Source organism: Coregonus clupeaformis, unplaced genomic scaffold (assembly GCF_020615455.1).
Source record: "Coregonus clupeaformis isolate EN_2021a unplaced genomic scaffold, ASM2061545v1 scaf2577, whole genome shotgun sequence".
Lineage (NCBI taxonomy): Eukaryota > Metazoa > Chordata > Actinopteri > Salmoniformes > Salmonidae > Coregonus > Coregonus clupeaformis.
The window spans coordinates 1-23943 of NW_025536031.1; the positions used below are offsets into that span (position 1 = coordinate 1).

Genomic DNA, 23943 nt, shown 5'->3' on the forward strand with positions numbered 1-23943 from the left:
TGTCACGAACAGAAGAGGACCCCAGAGCGCAAGTTCAAATTCAGAGTTCTTTATTCAAGGTTACAGGCGGGAAGAGGAGTCCCAGGGGGTGTCAGGGTCTTTCAGGGTCCTCCTGTGGGTACACCTGTGCTTCGGGGGTCACCAAATATCGAGGGTGTCAGTCCAAGTGCTTAGTGTGTGTGTTCCCCAGTGATGGAGAGCGGCTGTCTCCGGGCTGAGGTGGTGAGAAACGTCTGGGCCACGCTCATCTGGTGGTCGGAGACCTTGGGGGAAACACACACACAACAGCAATATGAATGGCAGGCAGAAGTACAGATCAGGGCTGGGCAAATGCTCGTGGTGAGAGACAGAAGGCAGAAAGCGAGTTACGGAGGGGCTGAAGATCGGAGAGTAGTCGAGGTCAGAGAGGCAGGTTGGGATAGACGGGGCAGTAGAACAAGGAAGCAGTCAAGAAAGGATGAGTATCACAAACAGGGGTAGGCGCAGACAGGCAGTTACTGGTCCGGGTTTGAAGAGCGATCTGACAGAGAACTTAGCTGAAAAACCGGGGCTTGATATACTGGGAGAGGTAGTGGGAAATGCATTACAGCTGGCAGAGTAATTAGAACAGAGTGAGGCAAGGTGAGGATGAGTGAGTGGGAAATGCAGTGCAGCTGGCCAGAAGTAACAAAAGAGCAAGGCAGGGCAGGTGGAGCTAGTTAGGCACAAGGTAGAGAGAGGGAGGAGTGAGCAGAGTGGAAGATAATTGAATGCAATTAATGTTTTTAAAGAGAGTGGTCATGACAGGACCCCCCCTCAAGGGGCCCCAGAAGTCCCAAGAACAACATCATGCCGGGAGGGTGGAGGAGCAGGCGGCGGGTCAGAACTCCTCCCGGGCGGTCGAGTGAATCTCCTCATCCTCAGAAGGAGCTGGAGGGTCACGGTCGGGAGACAGGACAGGCACTGGGAACAGAACAGAGCGGGCCGGACGGCTAGGAACCCCTCTTGGGCCAGCCCTACGGATTGCAGGCTGATCAGGATGTAGTCGGTGAAGTCAGTGATAAAGGTCAGTCCACTATCCCCCTCACAGCCAGGATCAGAGTCCCCTCTCCTCTGGACCATATCCCTCCCAATCAACAGGCTGAGACTACGCCGCTGCGCGGGCAACCTTGAAGACGGTGAACAGGACCGCCATCTCTGAGGCGCGGAGGAGGTGGCGCCCGGAGCTGCGGGGACCAGGGGACTTTCATGGAACAGCTTGGCCCAGCGAGCGTGGAAGGTGAGTGGGCCATGGGAAACGGGCAACTCGAAATCGGACCGCCGTTGGACTGATGACTTTCTGCACAGGAAAAAGGACCAATGAGCGAGGGCCAGCGTGAATGCAACCGCGGCGGCGATCGGGCAGACAGCCAGACAGCTACCGGCCAACCCGGTAAGTAGGTGCTGGGGTCCTCGTCGGTTGCGCACGCGGGTAGCTGGTTCCAGACTTCAGAGGAGCACCAGTGCGAGCCTGGGCCCAGAAGTGCGTGACAGCGGCAGGCATCTGCAAGAGCAGGCGGACGGTTTTATCCGCCTCCTGGCTGGCAAACAGTGGAGGTTGATACCGTAGACACACTGAAAAGAGAGGGGAGAGCCCGGTGGAGAACTGGTGAGTGAATTATGGGCATATTCCACCCAGAGCAGGTGTTGAAGCCCAGGCCGGGGATTTTGGGAAGCCACACACCTCAGTGCCTTCTCCAGCTCCTGGTTCTTTATCGTTCAATCTGGCCGTTTGACTGCGGGTGGAATCAGACGATAGGCTAGGCGGTGGCCGGAGATGACAGGAACTCCTTCCAAGGTTGCTGAGTGCGGGCCCCGGTCTGACACTATATCCTGGGGTAGGCCATGGATACAAAACACATGTTCAGGACCACCTGGGAGATCTCTCTTTAGTAGGAGTAGTTTGGGAGGGGGCAGAGTGCAGGTCATCTTACTAAAGCGGTCAACAATGGTAAGGATGACCTTGTGTCCGTCAGAGGCGGAAGGCCCGTAACAAAGTCAGTGAAACGTGGGACAGAACCTCGCAGGTATAGTAGAAGTTGCAGCAGCCCAGCAGGAGGCTGGTTGGGAGTCTTGTTTTTCGGTTACAAGTGGGACAAGCTCGGATAAATTCTCGAGACATCCACGTCTCTCCCGCCACCAGAACCGCTGGCGGACCAGATGAAGGTCAGTGATGCCAGGACCCCAGGCCAGGCAGAGTTCGTGCCCCCACTGAATCAGGTGACAGAGATTTGCTGGAACAAACAGACGGTTGGGCGCTGGTACTTGGACCTGGCTGGTCGAAGAGCCTCCATGACCTGCTTCTCGATCCCCCAGGTGAGGGCCGCTACTGACCAAGTGGCTGGGAAGAATGGGAGCTGTCATGGCGGTGGTCTCGTCCTTCTGGCATCCGGGGAAGAGCATGCAGGTTTGATGTTACGAGATCCCGGAGCGGTAGGAAGAGCGTGAAATTGAAGCGCGTAAAGAACAGAGACCACCGCTGTTGACGGGAGTTCAGCCTCCTGGCTGATGGACCTCTCAGGTTCTTGTGGTCTGTCCACCTCTGAATGGTTCCTTTGACCCCTCTAACCAGTGCACGCCCATTCTTCAGAGGCGGCTTGACAGCCAACATTCAGCGGTTCCCAATGTCGTAGTTGCATTACGGCAGGAGTTGGCCAGCCAGGTCGAAAGCACGAGGTGCATCTTGCCATCCTCAGCTGCTCTTTTTGAAAGCTTTCACCCACTCCACGTCAGGCTCCACCTCCACCACAAACTGCCTTGCTGCATCTGGCATCTGGAGATGGGAGCAGAAGTGAAACATGTCTTGAGGATATTGAAGGCCTTATCGGCAGCGGTGTGTTGAGTACGGTTGTTTAGTGCTGGTTAGCGCACGTGAGGAGTGCAGCCACTGTGCTATGGAAACACATTAGATCTCCTATAAAAGTTGGCAAAGCCCCAGGAACTATTGCAACTTCTTCGAGACTCAGGAACTGGCCAGGAAGTGACAGCCGACGCAACCACGTGAGATCCATCTGAATGCTGCCCTCGGTCACCACCATACCCCAGGAATGAAAGCGGTCTTGGCATGGAACTACAGCACTTCTCTGCCTTCACGAAAAGAAAATTCTCCGGGCGGCGCTTGAAGACCAACCGGACGTGATGCGTGTGTTCTGACAGGAATACTTTGAGAATATTAAAATATCGTCCAAGGTACACCGTCTGACGTATTTAGCATGTCCCTGAGGATGCCTCATTCACTAGGAGCTTGAAAAACTGCTGGGAGGGCATTGGTGAGGCGAGAAGGGCATGGCGAGATATTCATAGTGGCGGTTGGTGTGTTGAAGCGCTGTCTTCCATTCGTCTCCCTTCCTCATCGCGCACCAGATGGTAAGCATTGCGAAGGTCAGCTTAGTGAATACAGTGGCTCCTACCTTGTTCGAAGGCGGATAAAAGCAGTAAGGGCAGTGGTAGCGATTCTTAACCGTGATATGCGTTCAGACCCCATTAATCTATGCATGGGCACGTCCTTCTTGCCGACAAAAGAAGAATCGCTCCTTCGGCGAGGGCGTAGTCCTAATTGTCCGAAGCAAGAGAGTCATTAATGTAGTCCTCCATGGCCTTTCTTTCCGGGGCTGACAATCTGAGCGACCACTTAGGAGGTACTGTGCCAGGCAGGAGATCATCCCGGCGCCCAGTCACGGGTCTGTGTGGGGGTAGAGATGTCGCCTTGGATTTGTTGAACACCTCTTTCAGGCTGTGGTAACAGGCCGGAACATTAGATATGTCGAGATCGCTTCAGATCATTGCCGGTGAGCGGGCAGGAGTGGCCCCCTTAAACAGGTCTGGTGACAACCTTCCCCACTCACGGACTGTGCCTGTCTCCCAGTCGATGTGGGGGGTTGTGCTTTGTTTGAGCCACGGGTATCCAAGTAGGTGGTTGGCCAGGTGAGTGTAGGAGGTGAAACTGGATGGTTTCTGGTGGTTTCTGGCAGGATTGTCACAGGCGGAGATATGAGTGACAGTGCAAGATGATGCCCATCCAGGGCTGGAGTGCAGGAATGGGTTGTGTCAGTTGAAGTGATGGATTTCACGCCCAGTTGCTGTGCAAGCTCAGAGTCCATGATGTTCTTGACTCCGGAATCCTGAGGGGCGGCCAATGTAGGTCTTGTCAGAAAGCTGAGAGCGGAGATGAGGCAGAGGTCTTTCGGATGGAGGAGACAGAAGGAAGCTTGTTGAAGCTCACCGGATCTCCCCTTACCTGGTGAGCTGCGGCTTTTGCCCGGACAAGTAGCGACACGGTGATTCTCGCCACCACAGTAGAGGCAAGGTTGGAGCTTAGCGGCGCCGGCGCTCTCGGGAGTCAGAGAGGCCGGCCAATCTCCATGGGCTCAGGCCTTTGATTAGCAGGTTGGCTATGGGACTTGACGAGCGAGGCCTGGACGAAGCGGTATCGACCCGGTACGGATGGCAGGTTGACGGCGACCCTTCTCCTCCTCGGTCTGTCGGCCGGTCAATCACGAGCGGCAAGGTCAATACCGTGGCATCAAGCGTTGAGGCGAGGTCATAGAAACTCGTCCGCCAGTATAGTCAACCAGGCTGCTGGAGGAAGGCTTGCACCAGTGCCTCTGGAGTTGCGAGCTTTGACTGGCCAGGAGTACGAAGTCAATGGAGAGTCTGCACTGTCCGAGTGCCCTGGATGGTGAGCAGAGCTTGTATTGCTTCGGCTGTTGGCGAGCCTAGGTCAAAGACCTTTAACATCTCCCTCCTCAAGGCACTGAAGGAGGCACAGGCTGAGGTTTGCCGGTCGAATTCCGCCGTTCCCCCAGCGAGCTCGACCGGTGAGATGTGTGATGACATACCCCACCTTGGCTCCCTCTGTTGAGAAAGGTCCTGGGCTGTAGTACAAACTGGATTGACAGCTGCTCGAGAATGGTCTTACTTGCTGGTTGCCATCAAAGCGTTCGGGTTCCCAATCCTTGGTTCAGGAGGCGTAGGGATCTGGTGGCCGCACTGCGAGGCCTGCAGGCCCAGGACCTCCAGCGGAGGATGAAGAATGTCGGTGGTACAGGAACAAAAGGACCAGGGGGGAGTGCAGGTGGAGTAGCCGGGCTTGAGTGAATTTGCAGGGCTTTGGGCTGGCTGTTGTTGCTGCAGTTGGAACTGTTGTTGCTGCTGGTTGAATAGCTGGAGAAGGAGCTGATGTCGCCAGCCATCCGATTTATGTCTCCCTCAGAGCGTTCCAGTCGCTGTGGGGCAGTCCTCTCTGGCTCTTCCTCCATCGTGGTCAGGGAGTGCGCTGGGTCCTGATGGTCAGATCGTTCTGTCACGAACAGAGGACCCAAGAGGCGCCAAGTTCAAATTCGTTCTTTATTCAAGGTTACAGGCGGAAGAGGAGTCCCAGGGTGTCAGGGGGTCTTTCAGGGTCCTCCTGTGGAGTACCTGTGCTCGAGAGTCCGCAAATGTCCGGGGGTGTCAGTCCAAGTGCTTAGTGTGTGTGTTCCCCAGTGATGGAGGCCGGCGTATCGGGCTGAGGTGAGTGAAACGTCGACACGCTCATCTGGTGAGTCGGAGACCTGGGGGAACACACACACTGGCTGCTAATATGAATGGCAGGCAGAAGTACAGATCAGGGCTGGGCAAATATCATTGGTTAGAGACAGAAAGCAAATAGCGAGTTACCGGAGGGCTGAAATCGAGTAGTCAGGTCCAGAAGGCAGGTTGGGATAGACGGGCAGTAGAACAGGAGGCAATCAGAAAGGATCGGTATCACAAACAGGAGTCAGAGCGCAGACAGGCAGGTTACTGAGTCCGGGTTTGAAGACGATCTGACAGGGCTTGGCTGAAAAACCAGGGCTTGATATACTGGGAGAGGTAGTGGGGAAATGCAGTACAGCTGGCAGAGTAATTAGAACAGAGTGAGGCAAGGTGAGGATGGTGAGTGGGAAATGCAGTGCAGCTGGCCAGGTAACAAGAGCAAGAGCAAGAGCAGAATTGGAGCTAGTTAGGCTGAGTAGAGGAGAGGTGAGCAGAGTGGAAGATAATTGAATGCAATTAATGTTGCTACCAGGGAGAGAGTGCTCATGACAAATACACAGAGGACATCTGTAACTTTGCCACTGGACCTAATCAAGAGTGTTAATACATCAACTAAAGCCACTATTTTAACAATAACTTTGGAAGAAATGAATGTTACAACAGCGATAACAAGCCCCGGTAATGTGACACAGACACCAACAACAACTTTCCTGAAACTAAAGGATGTAGTAAACGTGACTCAGAAGTCTGTGATACAGATGGAGAGTGCTGTAAATGATAGTAAGGATAGTGTTGAAATAGGAGAACAGATGGTAGCAGTGAATCATGTACATTCATCTGAAATAGTGCAGAATACTATCCCCGGGGGTACAGGATGAGCTATTGGATTTTGATGGAAAGCAAGAACATATATCTGATCAATACCGCTCGTTAGGGAAGAGAGAAACTAAATGGAAGGCATATGGATTTGACTCTTCTGTTTTGCAAATTAAAGATGGATGGGCAGGTAGGAATCTATGGTTCCAGCAGTTAACTCATTCTGTAAGATCAGTGAGGAATCTTGAGGGTCCATGTCTGCTGAGAATTCCATCACCAGGCACGTGGGGTTCAATCTTAGAGACAGTGGCTCAACCTCTATCAACCGCGTGTCAATCTTATGCTTTATCATGGTTGTTGTATCAGCAACAATCAGTAACAGATATGATGATGTCATTGTCGAGACATTTGTTTAGGCCTAAGTTTAATTGCTCTTGGTTAAATGAATTACCCTATGTCAATTTGTTAGATCAGAATGAAAATCAGTTAACAGCGATTCCTGAAGCTTTGGAGGTGAAACCAATAAGGGCTAGAAGCTGTTTTTGTTCAAATAAAACATATGATGGACCAGGTATGTTTATGGGTATATCAGATTGTGATGAGTATATGATGACTTTGGATAAGCATGAACGTAAGGTTAGTGGTGAGACATATAAAGTAACTTTTCATGTTCCATCTAGTAAAAAGAGAAGGACTTTGATGGTAAAAGATCAGCTTTTGCCTGGAAATGTGACTATTGGGAATTTTCGAGATATTTGGTGGGTTTGTGGTGATAAAGCATATATTCTTACCCTATGGATGGACAGGATGTTGTTACATGTCGACGTTGAAACTTCCATATGAGGTTTATACTATCCAAAAAGGGAAAAGGCATCGGACACTGCTAAATCTGATTCTAGATCTGGAAATAGAGTGAAAAGGGAAATGGCACAATTTAATAGTTTGGAGTCCTACCATTGGAGGATAAGTCTAGGGGAGAAGTGGGGACTTGGACTTTTTCCATGGTATGGTGTAACATTTTGGCAGATCACATTGATAATATTACCTATACTTTGCAGGGTTTTGCAAATGAAACAATACGAGGGTTTGATCTTCTGTCAAATACTCAGAGAAGTCACAGACTGACGTTGTTGAAACATGACATGGCTCTTGACTATATTTTAGCCAAACAAGGTGGCTTATGTGTGGCTATGAATCTGACGGGAGATGATTGTTATACTTTTGATCCCGATAGTTCCGATAATATCACTAGTGTTATAGATGCATTGAAGAGTATAAGGGATGCGTTTGGTCAGTCAGAAGGAGCTGGATGGTCAGCGAAGGCTTGGTTGCAAGATCAGTTGGGCCCAGTGGGAGCAGTGATAGTTCAGATTTTTGGTAGCAGCTCTTATAGCGCTGTGTGTGATGTTTTGTTTTTGTACTCTGTTGTTGACTTTTGCGAAGGCTATGATATTGAGATGGGTTGGAGTCGTGATGCCTGGGGACAACACTCAGATGCCGTTGTTAGCTGTTACTGAACTTGATGGAGATAAACAAATAGGGCTAGATGGAGTATTGATGGATAGATATCCATTTTGATTATCCGATCATTTTTCATGTCTTTACATATTATTGTGATATTTAGTGTTTTGATATGAATCAAAGGGGGGAAATGATGGAATGTGATTCATTTTATATATAATCTTATATATACCTTCATATATCAATTTTAGTTGACATTGATATTTTAATTTGCATGTGTTGTTTGCAAAAGATACTGTTTGGTATTTTCTTTTCTTCCAGAAGCATATGGGGGGAATAAGTAGAGGGACTCAAATACTCAAACATGGACAATATGAATGGACTGGAGGAAGTGGAACAAGGAAGGAGTGGAAATGTTCCGATTCCATCATCAACGTTGCATTGAAAGACGACACTGTGGAGGAAATGAAGTGTTGTGGACTACATTCCAGTGTTATACTCTTTCTGTATTAATTTTTGAACAATTATGTTTTCTGTGTTGGGTACATGTGGGGACCTCAGATGTTTTTGTTTATTTCGTTGAAGTTTAGGGATATGGGGTCTAGGCAAGGACAGAGAGAATCCACAGGAGGGTCCGATGGGTTCGACCAGCCTGAATGTGGACATTTTGATTGTATTTTGTTTGCTGGGGTTTTTCATATGTATTCAATTGCATCATAGCTTAAAAATGTATTCATGAAGATGTATGAATTGATCTGGAGTACTTAGGTGGTCGCCTAGGGCAGAGGGGCCGTGAGAGAATTTTCCTGTCTTGACTGACTGATGGATATTTGGAATGAAAGCTGCCAGACAGGTTTTTCGCTCTTACACTCCATGACAATTCATTTACACTCCATAATAATGTATTTACACTACATACAAAAATGTGTCTATATAAACATGTGTTTAATCTCCATTAATTTTGGTTTATTGTTAAAGTTACTCAAGAGCAAGAATTGTTATTTGTCATAATCCTATTCTTTTTGTTTTCGAGACTTAATTAGTCTCGAAGGGGGGAATATGTAGTATCTTAAACAGTCTAGAAATGCTGATTGTTGCAGAAAGTGTGATAGAGGGAACTTGGCCCTAAGATTTTGCTGATGTGGCAAAATGGTGTACTCTACTGTGCTGGAAACATCTGGAAAGCATTACTAAATTCCTGGAAAAGAGGATATGTAATGGCCAGGGATTGGTTTTTTAGAATCACACCATAATACGTCATAAAGGATATAAAACCATGTCTTGAACAATAGAATAGGGGGAATAGCGAATTATTGATTTGGCTGTTGCTATCTCCAGACATCTGCAGGTGTTGGTCAAAATTGATGCTGTAAACTCTTTGTTATAATAAACCTTGTGAACAGAGTACAGTGTCGGCGGATTCCTTTATCATCACAAGCATGGACCAGCAAAAGTGTTTCTTTTAGGCACTACACTGAAAACAACAGATGTAAACTTAAAAACTTACAGTGGAAGTGGAATCCCTTGGTAATTCTATCCGTTTAAGTGGACAATCCACAAACACTGATTTCATCATCCAGCTACTTCCTACATATTACCCCATCATGGAACTGGGCCACAGATGCAAAGCCTCATGGGTATAGTGGTTTGTTTACTTTCTGCAGGCAATCAATTCGTAGTTATTTCATTAGTCCACGCTCTGACCGAGGGTGAAATCAAACCACAGGGGAGTTGTCCGTCTACTAATTGGTTACTTACTGGACTAATGTGTATCAAATCGAACTCCTCTAGGAAAACATTAAACTACTAACGTAGCAGGCGTAGAAAGACGCCTGAGCGAGTCCCCACTTCCGTTTCTCAGGGGAAATGGAAGTAAGTTGAAAATACTGCATTCCTGAAAACCAGAAACATACGCTTTCTTCTAACGGTGCTAAGGGTGGCTACTGCAAACATTGGTTCAGTTTGTTTGGTCAACATCAGCTCTCTTTCTCCTGAAATACATAGGCTACTGTCCAAATCTTGCCAGACCCATTTTTCCCATACTAGAGTACAGTAGATTACAGTAACATAAGCCATTCATACATCATAGCTCTATGCTTATTGGTTGAGACCGTGGCAGCGAGGGCCTACCTGTTGTAGAGGAGGATATCAGGAACCCAGATCTGATTGGAGGGGGAAACGAAGGTTCTGAACACCTGGGTAGTTCTCTGGGTTCCAGGAGAGGTAGGTATCTGTCCAGTGCTAGGAGAGAGGAGAGGAGAAGAGAAGAGAGGAGAGGAGAGGAGAGGAGAGGAGAGGAGAGGAGAGGAGAGGAGAGGAGAGGAGAGGAGAGGAGAGGAGAGGAGAGGAGAGGAGAGGAGAGGAGAGGAGAGGAGAGGAGAGGAGAGATCAGAGTTTTTACCTTGCTCCCCATAAGTGGTCCCTATATTTGTGCCCCAGCAGTGGCAGAATGTTGGATCATGTTCAAATCAAATCAAACAGTCTGGGTAGCCAGTGACAGGATGTTGGATCATGTTCAAATCAAATCAAACAGTCTGGGTAGCCAGTGACAGGATGTTGGATCATGTTCAAATCAAATCAAATCAAATCAAATAGTCTGGGTAGCCAGTGACGGGATGTTGGATCATGTTCAAATCAAATCAAATCAAATCAGATAGTCTGGGTAGCCAGTGACAGGATGTTGGATCATGTTCAAATCAAATCAAACAGTCTGGGTAGCCAGTGGCAGAATGTTGGATCATGTTAAAATCAAATCAAATCAAATAGTCTGGGTAGCCAGTGGCAGAATGTTGGATCATGTTCAAATCAAATCAAATCAAATAGTCTGGGTAGTCAGTGGTGGATGTTGGATCATGTTCAAATAAAAATACAACAGTCTGGGTAGCCAGTGGCAGAATGTTGGATCATGTTCAAATCAAATCAAATAGTCTGGGTAGCCAGTGACAGGATGTTGGATCATGTTCAAATCAAATCAAACAGTCTGTGTAGCCAGTGGCAGAATGTTGGATCATGTTCAAATCAAATCAAATAGTCTGGGTAGCCAGTGGCAGAATGTTGGATCATGTTCAAATCAAATCAAATCAGATAGTCTGGGTAGCCAGTGGCAGGATGTTGGATCATGTTTTCGGCTGTGACTCAACCTTCTGATCCATCTATTAGGCCACGGAGCCACGGTAACACCACTGTATAGAAGCACATAAAAGTCCTTAAAAAAAAAGGTTCCCCACATCCTCTACTGACATGACTAAACTGGATGATGTGTAATGTGCTGTGAGAGTGTCTGTGTGTCCTCAGATGTTTTAGCCACAGGTGTATTCCCTAACGCACAAAGGAGTCCATCTACTGATGTGACTACTGAAACTCATTGCCAGTACATTGGACACACACACACACACACACACACACACACACACACACACGTTAACATCAGTGTGTGCTTGAGTGTGTTTTCCTGCATGCATGCACATTTATTTTGTGTGTGTGTGTGTGTGTTTATGTGTGTGTTTATATGAGTATGTGTACACTTCATGGCATGCCAACATCATGTCAACTCCACTAGGCTCCCTGACTAACAGTGTTATTTATGTAGCTAATCGCTGAACTGACATGGCTTTATAGGCCTAGAGAGGCCTGTCCTTGTCTCTCTCTGTCTTTTATGTTGAAGCTTTGTAGTAGTGTTAAAATAGATCAAAGAGAAACATTAGCTACATGAGGACATCTCTAAACACAGTTTAGATCAAGAGAACATTAGGTTTTTTATCAGGAAATCTCTAAACACAGTTTAGATCAAGAGAACATTAGGTTACATGAGGACGTCTCTAAACACAGGTTGGAAAAGGAACATAAACGCTGACTTCTCTAAGTAAAGGGTTAAAGCAGCTCATGCATCAACTACTACTGCAGGTAAAAACTTCCTAAATTACCCCTTGGTTAATGTAATCTCGAACTGATGCGGCCAGCCCCCAAAAATTACTCCCCTGGCCCATTAACGGAGAAGGGACCCTGTATTAAGGCCAACACTTGCATAATTGATTGATTAAAGAAAAAAGCTATCAGCCAATCAGAGCCTGTTCACCTTGGAGTGAAACTGACAGGTCTGATAACGTCACAGGACGGTGGGTTGTGGGCCAGTGGAGGCTGCTGAAGGAGGACGGCTCATAATAATGTCTGGAACGGAGCAAATGGAATGGAACCCGTGTGTTTGATGTATTTGATATCATTCCACTTATTCCGCTCCAGCCACTACTATGAGCCTGTCCTCCCCAATTAAGGTGCCACCAACCTCCTGTGGTTGTGGCCTCATTTACAGGCTACCCTGATTGGACATTGCCATGGAGACGCAGGGCGGGAGAAATCAAACATTCTATCCAACATCCAACCAATCTACCACTATCATCTGATAGATTTCCATGTTTTGATTCTATCCACTCCACTGACGTATGACATGATGGACTGCCTGTTGGCTCGTATGTTTCCATACGCAGAACCAGTAATGGAAGATGTAGAATACGTCCCAAATGGCACCCTGTTCCCTACATAGTGCTTTACTTTTGACCAGAGCCCTACCCTATATTGGGAATAGGGTGCCATTTGGGATGCATCCTTAACTTTTAAATGCTTCTTGCTAAATTCTGGCCCCAAACCTTAAGCCAAACAGCTGGGACATTTCTCATTCAGCACTGGCTCGCTAAGTCAATCAGAGATCTGAACTCTAGTCCATTATCTGCTTTGTGTTTGCGTCAGCAAGTCTCATGGGGGAAAACCTATAAACCAATAAATAATTTGAGATTTTAATTGAACATTTCATCTCCCTCACTCCTTGCAAGGGCTTAGTATGGACATATGTTGGGAAGGGAAATAATATGATGTCCAAGATAAAAACAACAGCTTCAACTCCGTGACAAAACAAGCAAATGAAACAAACAAAATGGCTATTCTACTACAAATGAGGGTCAGACACACAGAACTAGAATCTCTCTCTCTTTGCTCTCTCTCTCTTACACACACACACACACACACACACACACACACACACACACACACACACACACACACACACACACACACACACACACACACACACACACACACACACACACACACACAAATACAGTAAAAGGTAGAAGTTCAGTCTTACCAGCTCCTAACCAGGCGTTGGTCATCAGAACCTGGTTCTTCTCATCCTGGAGGAGAAAAAAAAGAAATGAAGGAGAAAAATAAAGAGGAAATGTGTTCAGTGAAGAGCAGAGGTGTTTCAATAGATCTCTGTTAGAATAAGACTCCACTCTGGGTGAAGAGCAGAAGGTGTTTCAATACATCTCTGTTAGAATAAGACTCCCCTCTGGGTGGAATAGAATGTAATTTGGGACATACTCAGTATGTCTGAGGAACTTGAGATAAGACTGGAGATTAAACAGATTGGCTTTTGAATGTTAATACAACACTCAAAGTGAAAGTGTGTTGATGCCAGTTCATGATGTGTCATGCCAGTGTCATGCCAGTTCATGATGTGTCATGCCAGTGTCATGCCAGTTCATGATGTGTCATGCCAGTGTCATGCCAGTTCATGATGTGTCATGCCAGTGTCATGCCAGTGTCATGCCAGTTCATGATGTGTCATGCCAGTGTCATGCCAGTTCATGATGTGTCATGCCAGTGTCATGCCAGTTCATGATGTGTCATGCCAGTGTCATGCCAGTGTCATGCCAGTGTCATGCCAGTTCATGATTTATCATTCCTTTCTGAGTGCTACTCTATAAGCTATATAATAGTATGACATCATTCCTAAAGGCTACAGAACGTACATCAATAGTTAGGATACTACATGACAGGTTTGTTCCGATTGACCTCAAGGGCTCGATTCAATTCTCATCAGCGCTATAGTGCAAATTGTATTTAATGTAATGTTCCCGCGTTCGCAGAGACTGCATTCATGGTAAACGCTGCATAAGGTATTACTTCAATTTCTATCGCACTATAACGCTGAACATCCGTGATAGAGATTGAATTGAGCCCCAAGACTCTACTGTATCTAATACAGACTGTAGAGTTCTGGAGACCACTGTATCTAATACAGACTGTAGAGTTCTGGAGACCACTGTATCTAATACAGACTGTAGAGTTCTGGAGACCACTGTATCTAATACAGACTGTAGAGTTCTGGAGACCACTGTATCTAATACAGACTGTAGAGTTCTGGAGACCACTGTATCTAATACAGACTGTAGAGTTCTGGAGACCACTGTATCTAATACAGACTGTAGAGTTCTGGAGACCACTGTATCTAATACAGACTGTAGAGTTCTGGAGACCACTGTATCTAATACAGACTGTAGAGTTCTGGAGACCACTGTATCTAATACAGACTGTAGAGTTCTGGAGACCACTGTATCTAATAGAGACTGTAGAGTTCTGGAGACCACTGTATCTAATACAGACTGTAGAGTTCTGGAGACCACTGTATCTAATACAGACTGTAGAGTTATGGAGACCACTGTATCTAATACAGACTGTAGAGTTATGGAGCCCACTGTATCTAATACAGACTGTAGAGTTATGGAGACCACTGTATCTAATACAGACTGTAGAGTTCTGGAGACCACTGTATCTAATACAGACTGTAGAGTTCTGGAGACCACTGTATCTAATACAGACTGTAGAGTTCTGGAGACCACTGTATCTAATACAGACTGTAGAGTTCTGGAGACTTCTGTATCTAATATAACTGTAGAGTTCTGACTGTGGTTCGTATAAATTCATCCCTAAACTAACGGATGACTAAACTAAAGAAAACTAAACCGCCGAGGGGGATCTTGGCTCCTTGGCTCTGGTCTGAGTGTCAAAATGCTTGCAGTTAAAATGTGTTTTAAGCTGGAAGGCGGCCATCTTGGCAGGGCACAGTAGTAACATTTGGTCTGTTTTTGTTCTGGAACGGCTTCCAGGAACGATGATGGATGGAGGGAGGAGGAGGGAGGAGAAGAAGCAAGGGGACAGGGACTGAGAGCAGAGAGAGAGAGAGAGAGAGAGAGAGAGAGAGAGAGAGAGAGAGAGAGAGAGAGAGAGAGAGAGAGAGAGAGTTGGTTGTTCTCTTCCGTCTTGAGGGTGAATCTCAGCATTTGTGGGCTGAGAGGGTAGTATTTAAACAGCCTCAATACTGTACATCAGGCTAATACAGGATAACATTATTTAATTTGACATAGGTAGCAGTCACCAAATTACAGTAAAACACTACCATGAAAATAAGTCAAGACATGAACAAACATTCCAGCCCACTGTAGAAGTTGTTCGTGGACATGGTAGAGGAGGGAGACTGTTAAAACTCTTTCCCTTTAGCTAAAGATCATTATGTCAGTGGATATGAATATTTTTTTAAATTAATGGTGCTTGTTAATGATAATGCTACACTAAAGACAGTGAGCCCATTCGTAAGCAGAGCATGCACACACGCACTAATTAAACACTGGATGTAAATATCTATGAGGTACGCTAATGACAGGACTCTACCAGCGGGTTCATCCCACTACAATATCTCTTAATGAGAGATCGTACTTTAGAGATACACTAGATATGCAATCTAAAGTACTTCTAGGTTTTAGAAAAAAGTGATAAAAATGCACATCGTTGCCAGTACAGTGGGGAAAAAAAAGTATTTAGTCAGCCACCAATTGTGCAAGTTCTCCCACTTAAAAAGATGAGAGAGGCCTGTAATTTTCATCATAGGTACACGTCAACTATGATAGACAAAATGAGGAAAGAAAAATCCGGAAAATCACATTGTAGGATTTTTTAATGAATTTATTTGCAAATTATGGTGGAAAATAAGTATTTGGTCAATAATAAAAGTTTATCAATACTTTGTTATATATCCTTTGTTGGCAATGACACAGGTCAAACGTTTTCGTAAGTCTTCACAAGGTTTTCACACACTGTTGCTGGTATTTTGGCCCATTCCTCCATGCAGATCTCCTCTAGAGCAGTGATGTTTTGGGGCTGTCGCTGGGCAACACGGACTTTCAACTCCCTCCAAAGATTTTCTATGGGGTTGAGATCTGGAGACTGGCTAGGCCACCCAGGACCTTGAAATGCTTCTTACAAAGCCACTCCTTGTCCGGGCGGTGTGTTTGGGATCATTGTCATGCTGAAAGACCCAGCCACGTTTCATCTTCAATGCCCTTGCTGATGGAAGGAGGTTTTCACGCGAAATCTCATGATACATGGCCCCATTCATTCTTTCCTTTACACGGATCAGTCGTCCTGGTCCTTTTGCAGAAAAACAGCCCCAAAGCATGATGTTTCCACCCCCATGCTTCACAGTAGGTATGGTGTTCTTTGGATGCAACTCAGCATTCTTTGTCCTCCAAACACGACGAGTTGAGTTTTTACCAAAAAGTTCTATTTTGGTTTCATCTGACCATATGACATTCTCCCAATCCTCTTCTGGATCATCCAAATGCACTCTAGCAAACTTCAGACGTGCCTGGACAAGTATTGACTTAAGCAGGGGGACACGTCTGGCACTGCAGGATTTGAGTCCCTGGCGGCGTAGTGTGTTACTGATGGTAGGCTTTGTTACTTTGGTCCCAGCTCTCTGCAGGTCATTCACTAGGTCCCCCCGTGTGGTTCTGGGATTTTTGCTCACCGCTCTTGTGATCATTTTGACCCACGGGTGAGATCTTGCGTGGAGCCCCAGATCGAGGGAGATTATCAGTGGTCTTGTATGTCTTCCATTTCCTAATAATTGCTCCCACAGTTGATTTCTTCAAACCAAGCTGCTTACCTATTGCAGATTCAGTCTTCCCAGCCTGGTGCAGGTCTACAATTTTGTTTCTGGTGTCCTTTGACAGCTCTTTGGTCTTGGCCATAGTGGAGTTTGGAGTGTGACTGTTTGAGGTTGTGGACAGGTGTCTTTTATACTGATAAACAAGTTCAAACAGGTGCCATTAATACAGGTAACGAGTGGAGGACAGAGGAGCCTCTTAAAGAATAAGTTTCAGGTCTGTGAGAGCCAGATATCTTGCTTGTTTGTAGGTGACCAAATACTTATTTTCCACCATAATTTGCAAATAAATTCATAAAAAAATCCTACAATGTGATTTTCTGGAAATGTTTTTCCTCAATTTGTCTGTCATAGTTGACGTGTACCTATGATGAAAAATTACAGGCCTCTCTCATCTTTTTAAGTGGGAGAACTTGCACAATTGGTGGCTGACTAAATACTTTTTTTCCCCCACTGTATCTAATGATACTGGAAAAATCCTAACTTCCACTCACTTAGTCTCCCATGGACATCAACGTATGACTGAGTAAAGTTAGTAAGTTGGAAGTTCCTAAATTTGGAAGTTCGGATTCAACCCCACTGTGTACAAAGCAGGCTGTCATCTAAAAACCTGTCTGTGACATAGAGTCTATGAGATGTAGGTCTACAGTACTAACAAGTACAGTGAAGCTAGCAGGGTGGTCCTGACATGACAGCCCACAGTCCCTCTGTCCCCCAGGCGATATCTCCCCCGCTCTCTCCATCTCTTCATCTCAGCTTTATGTCCTGTTCTCTCCTCTTCTTTCCTGTCCAGACTCTAGTATTATTTCATCTCCTGCTGTTACTTCTCAGCTCATTATTGTATTAGTTTTCTTTATCTTGTATTGATCCTACTGCCTCCATTCCTCCCTACACAATGTCATGCTGTCCCTTCTCTTTCTCTGCTGTCCCTTCTCTTTCTCTGCTGTCCCTTCTCTTTCTCTGCTGTTCCTTCTCTTTCTCTGCTGTCCCTTCTCTATCTCTGCTGTCCCTTCTCTATCTCTGCTGTCCCTTCTCTATCTCTGCTGTTCCTTCTCTATCTCTGCTGTTCCTTCTCTATCTCTGCTGTCCCTTCTCTATCTCTGCTGGCCCTTCTCTATCTCTGCTGTCCCTTCTCTATCTCTGCTGTCCCTTCTCTATCTCTGCTGTCCCTTCTCTATCTCTGCTGTTCCTTCTCTATCTCTGCTGTTCCTTCTCTATCTCTGCTGTCCCTTCTCTATCTCTGCTGTCCCTTCTCTATCTCTGCTGTCCCTTCTCTATCTCTGCTGTCCCTTCTCTATCTCTGCTGTCCCTTCTCTATCTCTGCTGTCCCTTCTCTTTCTCTGCTGTTCCTTCTCTATCTCTGCTGTTCCTTCTCTATCTCTGCTGGCCCTTCTCTATCTCTGCTGTCCCTTCTCTTTCTCTGCTGTTCCTTCTCTATCTCTGCTGTCCCTTCACTTTCTCTCTTATCTCTGTTTCCCTCTCCTGCTCACCTTGTCTTTCATTATCACCCTCTTTCTCCATCTATCCTTCCCTCTCCTCTTTCACTCTCCCGCTCCTCTTTCCCTCTCCTCTCTCTCTCTCCCTCTCCTCTTTCACTCTCCCTCTCCTCTCTCACTCTCTCAATCTCCCCCTCTTCTTTCACTCTCCCTCTCTCACTCTCCCTCTCCTCTTTCACTCTCCCTCTCCTCTTTCACTCTCCTCTTTCACTCTCCCTCTCCTCTTTCACTCTCCTCTTTCACTTTCCCTCTCCTCTTTCACTTTCCCTCTCCTCTTTCACTCTCATCTTTCACTCTCCCTCTCCTTTTTCACTCTCCCTCTTTCACTCTCTCTCTCCTCTTTCACTCTCCTCTTTCACTCTTCTCTTTCAATCTCCCTCTACTCTTTCACTCTCCCCTCTCCTCTTTCAATCTCACTCTCCCTCTCCTCTTTCACTCTCCCTATTTCACTCTCCCTCTCCTCTTTCACTCTCCTCTTTCACTCTCCCTCTCCCTCTTTCACTCTCCCTCTCCTCTTTCACTCTCCCTCTTTCACTCTCTCTCTCCTCTTTCACTCTCCCTCTTTCACTCTCTCTCTCACTCTCCTCTTTCACTCTACTTCTCCTCTTTCACTCTCCTCTTTCACTCTCCCTCTCCTCTTTCACTCTCCTCTCTCCTAGCTGTGCAGCTGCTTACCATGTAAGTCCATTCTCAACAACAATGCTTGTAGGCGCAATGTCCTTTCTCTGTTGTCCTGAAAAGGAGTTATCGGCTACAACAGTTATCTTTGTTTTGACAGGCTGTTAAGTTGTTAATGTATTTTCCCCTACGCTACACCTTACTTCTTTGTCATGGTTGAAAAGAAACCCAATGGGATCACTCTAACCTCGCCATCAGAGTGCTCTGATTGGATCGGGTTAGTGATTGACAGCACATATTATCCAATGAATGAGTGTAGGAAATTAAAACTGTGAAAATGTCATCTTCTGTAATATCATTTACATTACATTTTTGTCATTTAGCAGACGCTCTTATCCAGAGCGACTTACAGTTAGTGAGTGCATAATTTTTTTTTTCTCCATACTGGCCCCCCGTGGGAATCGAACCCACAACCCCTAACGTTGCAAATGCCATTCCCTCCCCTAGATGACGCTGGGCCAATTGTGAAAGAGGATAGTGAATTCCAGTCCCATCCCTGTTGGATCAACAGATTGGTTATAAGAACTGTTTTTTCCTAGAGTGCAGTCCTAGTGATTCACAGATCCTAAAATGTGTGTTTGTCTCAGTGGGTATGTAAGTGTGTGTCTCTGTGTGTGTGTGTGTGTGTGTGTGTGTGTGTGTGTATGAGTGTATGAGTGTGTGTGAGCCAGGAAGTGAGTGTTGTGACACAGGGCAATGGGTTGCTGTGTGTGTGTGTGTGTGTGTGTGTGTGTATTTGTGTCAGACGGTGAGTGTTGTGACCTGTCCCACTTCCTCTCCATCCTCCTGGTGACCAGATGGAGCTATGGTCATGGTGAGCCACGCTCCTACATTATTCACACAAACGCACACACACACACACACACACACACACACACACACACACACACACACACACACACACACACACACACACACACACACACACACACACACACACACACACACACACACACACACACACACACACAGACCTCACCATCAACATCAAAAACAAAAGGCAAAATCAGCACATTTTCACATTCGCGTTCTCTCTCACACACGAACGCACTCACACACACACACACACAGAAGTTTAGCGGTGGAGTGGAGCAGCAGCTGGCTCGGAGGGCGCAGCCTGTGAACTGATTGAGAGGAGGCCATGCGTTCACAGTTTCACAGCTTCCCAGCCATACAGCCTATGGGCCCTAGCCATCTGGGGCCAGGCTGGGGCCGAACGGAGCCGAGGACGAACGGCCATGTTTTTTTCTATGCAGTGCAGAGTGAGAGAGCTCGCACAACACATTCAATTGCATTAACAGAGTCTGAGGTTTCACTAATCTCCTGTTGAAATATAACCGGGTTGGAGGTGGTAAAACAACAGCAGTTTTCCAATCCACTGTAGATAACATTAAAATGAACATTTCACCCTGGAATTCTGGGAATATTCTGAAATATTCTGGCAATGTCGGGGTTATATTCTGGGGAATGTTGTGGTAAAATTCTGGGAATGTTCAGGCTTGGTTTATCTCCCACCTCAGGAACATACAGTTACATGTTCTGAAAATACTAGACGTCATGTCCTGTCCTGATCACAGTGGAGCAGCATGGGAAATGAATAACACACAGGAACCATATGTGCCTGCAACTGTAATGCTGCTCACACCATGCAGTTATCATGAGACAGGAGAGACACCATGCCCTAAGATGTGTGACTGGGTGTCAGTGATGGTTTTGTGGCTGAGTGGTTTTTGCTAAGGTAAGAGTCAGGTAAGAGGTTAGAGATATGGTAGGTCAATATAGATATGGTAGGTCAATACTTTAGAGATATGGTAGGTCAATAGAGATATGGTAGGTCAATACTTTAGAGATATGGTAGGTCAATAGAGATATGGTAGGTCAATACTTTAGAGATATGGTAGGTCAATATAGATATGGTAGGTCAATACTTTAGAGTTATGGTAGGTCAACAGAGATATGGTAGGTCAATACTTTAGAGATATGGTAGGTCAATAGAGATATGGTAGGTCAATAGTTTAGAGATATGGTAGGTCAATAGAGATATGGTACGGCAATAGAGACATGGTAGATCAATAGTCTAGAGATATGGTAGGTCAATAGAGATATGGTAGTCAATAGAGATATGGTAGGTCAATAGAGATATGGTAGGTCAATAGAGATATGGTAGGTCAATAGATATATGGTAGGTCAATAGGTTACAGATATGGTAGGTCAATGGCTAGACAGTCAGGAAAGATGGAGGAACTTACGATACAGCGGTTGTGTGGGGGTGGGTGTGTGTGTGTGCGCATGTGTGTGTGTGTGTGTGTGTGTGTGTGTGTGTGTGTGGGTGTGGGTATGGTGTGGTGTGTGTGTGTGGTGTGTGGTGTGTGTGTGTGTGAGAGAGAGAGCGAGAGAGAGAGAGAGAGTGAGAGTGAGAAAATATGTGAGGGGAAGGGGAGAGAGAGTGGAACAACACATCACACTCCAAGATTGAATTTTCATATTGGGAAAGAGAGTCAAGCCCTCTGGAGCGGCAACACTGGGCAAGGAGGGAGGGAGAGAGAGAGGGGGGAGAGGGGGAGAGAGAGAGAGAGAAAGAGAGAGAGAGAGAGAGAGAGGGGGGAGAGAGATTTCCTTTGGAACTTTTGTGAGTGTAATGTTTACTGTTAATTTGTTCTTGTTTATTTCACTTTTGTTTATTATCTATTTCACTTACTTTGGCAATGTAAACATATGTTTCCCATGCCAATAAAGCCCTTTGAATTGAATTGAATTGAATTGAGAGAGGGAGGGAGGGATGGAGGGAGGGGTACGAGGGGATACAGAGAGGGCTGTGGGTTTCTAAGTAGTGTGAGGCCCAGTTCCAGTGTGAGGCCCAGTTCCACCAGTATACAGAGAGAGAGAGACTCACCACGTCTATGATCTGTAACAGTGTGAGGCCCAGTTCTACCAGTATAGGAGAGGAGTCGTTGAACACTGGTCTCTCCAGACGGTTATAGTTCATCAACAGATCCTTATACAGCTTCCGCTGGTACTGACCACAAAAACAACCTGATGGACAAAGAGATGGAGAGAGAGATATAGAAGGAGAGAGATAGAGATAGAGAGAGAGAGAGAGAGAGAGAGAGAGAGAGGGAGGGAGAGAGAGATGGAGGGAGAGAGAGATGGAGGGAGAGAGAGATGGAGGGAGAGAGAGAGAGAGAGAGAGAGAGAGAGATTGAAATTGATCATCTAGAAAACCAACATAGAAACTATGATAAAAGCAATCACATATAACACATTGTGGACCACACAGCGGGAGAGAGAGAGAGAGAGAGAGAGAGAGAGAGAGAGAGAGAGAGAGAGAGAGAGAGAGAGAGAGAGAGAGAGAGAGAGAGAGAGAGAGAGAGAGAGAGAGAGAGAGAGAGAGAGAGAGAGAGAGAGAGAGAGAGAGAGAGAGAGAGAGAGAGAGAGAGAGAGAGAGAGAGAGAGAGAGAGAGAGAGAGAGAGAGAGAGAGAGAGAGAGAGAAGAGAGAGAGAGAGAGAGAGAGAGAGAGAGAGAGAGAGAGAGAGAGAGAGAGAGAGAGAGAGAGAAAAAGAGAGAGAGAGAGAGGTTAGATAGAGAATAAAGAGTAACAGTTCACAGTATGCTCACACCATGACCATCCGTTTGCATTATATATAATGGCATTCTCAATTTATTCACAGCAGCCATGCAAATTCTTAATCTCAACACCAACAGCCAGAGGATATACTGTGGTTAGAGTAGCATTACACCCCATTATAAACTGTTGTAAATGAACACTGGGATATGCAATTATATTTTAAATAGAGGATCGTTGTTCCTCATGTTGTATTCACTGTGGACTCATGAAGTGGTTTACAGACAATATAATGAGGCAGCTGGACAAATACTGTTACAAATTAATATTATAATGAAACTGCAGTGCAGTGATAATAATGATGTCTGTCATAATAATTCTGTCTGTCTGTCTCGCTCACTTTCTCTCTTTGTCTCCCTGTGTCTCTCTGTCTTTCTCTGTGACGATCTCTCAAAATATCTATTTTTCTCTGTCTCTCTCGGTTAAACACTTCAACAACAATAACATATGTGGTCCCACGGGTGAAATCACCATCATCATCATCATCATCATCACCACCATCATAACCACTACCACCACCATCATCATCATTACCATCATCATCACCAACGTAATCATTTTCATCTTTTTTTTTGACCAACTACAAAGCTATTTTTCTGATTGGGTTGGCCAACTGAATGATGCTGCCTTTTTCTCATCTATTTTTTTGCCAGCAAACAGAATAGATTCCTCTATTATCAAGCCACTGGAGTCATATTGACAAGTGAAGTGATGCTCTGATTAGGTTAAAGAGACACATCAATAGATAGTAGAGCTTGATGTCAATGAATCAGTGACTCTGACAAGAATACACACACGCACGTGCATAACATGCACGAAAACACACACACACCCACGGAATATGATCTCCAAGCTCTGACATGGTCAATGAAGGAGTGGAAACAAGGGAGAGGAATCCACTTCAGACTATTGAGATGGAGCCCAATGACGACAGACAGAGAGATTTATATTCTGGTCTTTTCAGAAAATCCTCCTTTCAGTTATCAAACTAAAACTGTGGGATTCCTCATGACTGAAAAGGTCCTGGCCCTCATCGCTCAACGTCTCCCAAATGACTTTGTTGTCTACTCACACACACACACACACACACACACACACACACACACACACACACACACACACACACACACACACACACACACACACACACACTCTCTCTCTCTCTAGCAATTACCAAGGAGGCTAACGAAGACGAGCACATAATTAATGACTTAATGGCTAATTAGCTAACGAGACCAAAATAAACCAAACAAAGGGCCTTCTGCTGAAGAGGGCTGCATCCCAACTAGCACCCATTTCCCTATGTGTGAGTGTAGGTGTGTGTGACTGTGACTGTGACGTGTGTGTGTGTTGTGTGTGTGTGTGTGTGTGTGTGTGTGTGTGTGTGTGTGTGTGTGTGTGTGTGTGTGTGTGTGTGTGTGTGTGTGTGTGTGTGTGTGTGTGTGTGTGTGTGTGTGTGTGTGTGTGTGTGTGTGTGTGTGTGTGTGTGTGTGTGTGTGTGTGGCTGCATAGCAGGAAAGAGACAGGAAAAAGAGACAGGAAAGAGAGAGAAAAGAGAGAG

At 45.9% G+C, this 23943-nt stretch overlaps 1 protein-coding gene across 1 annotated transcript in view; it reads right to left on the minus strand.

The window, feature by feature from the left end:
• Positions 1 to 1446: 1446 nt before the first annotated feature.
• Positions 1447 to 23943, minus strand: part of LOC123488916 (neuronal acetylcholine receptor subunit alpha-7-like) — a gene marked incomplete at its 3' end in the record, with an annotated part of 38218 nt that continues 15721 nt past the window's right edge. The window contains exons 2-5 of the mRNA XM_045219651.1: positions 21653 to 21792; positions 12958 to 12992; positions 9940 to 10050; positions 1447 to 1559 (exon numbers count right to left, since the gene is read on the minus strand). Of these exons, the coding sequence (XP_045075586.1) occupies positions 1447 to 1559; positions 9940 to 10050; positions 12958 to 12992; positions 21653 to 21792 (399 nt within the window). The remainder of the gene's footprint in view (positions 1560 to 9939; positions 10051 to 12957; positions 12993 to 21652; positions 21793 to 23943) is intronic.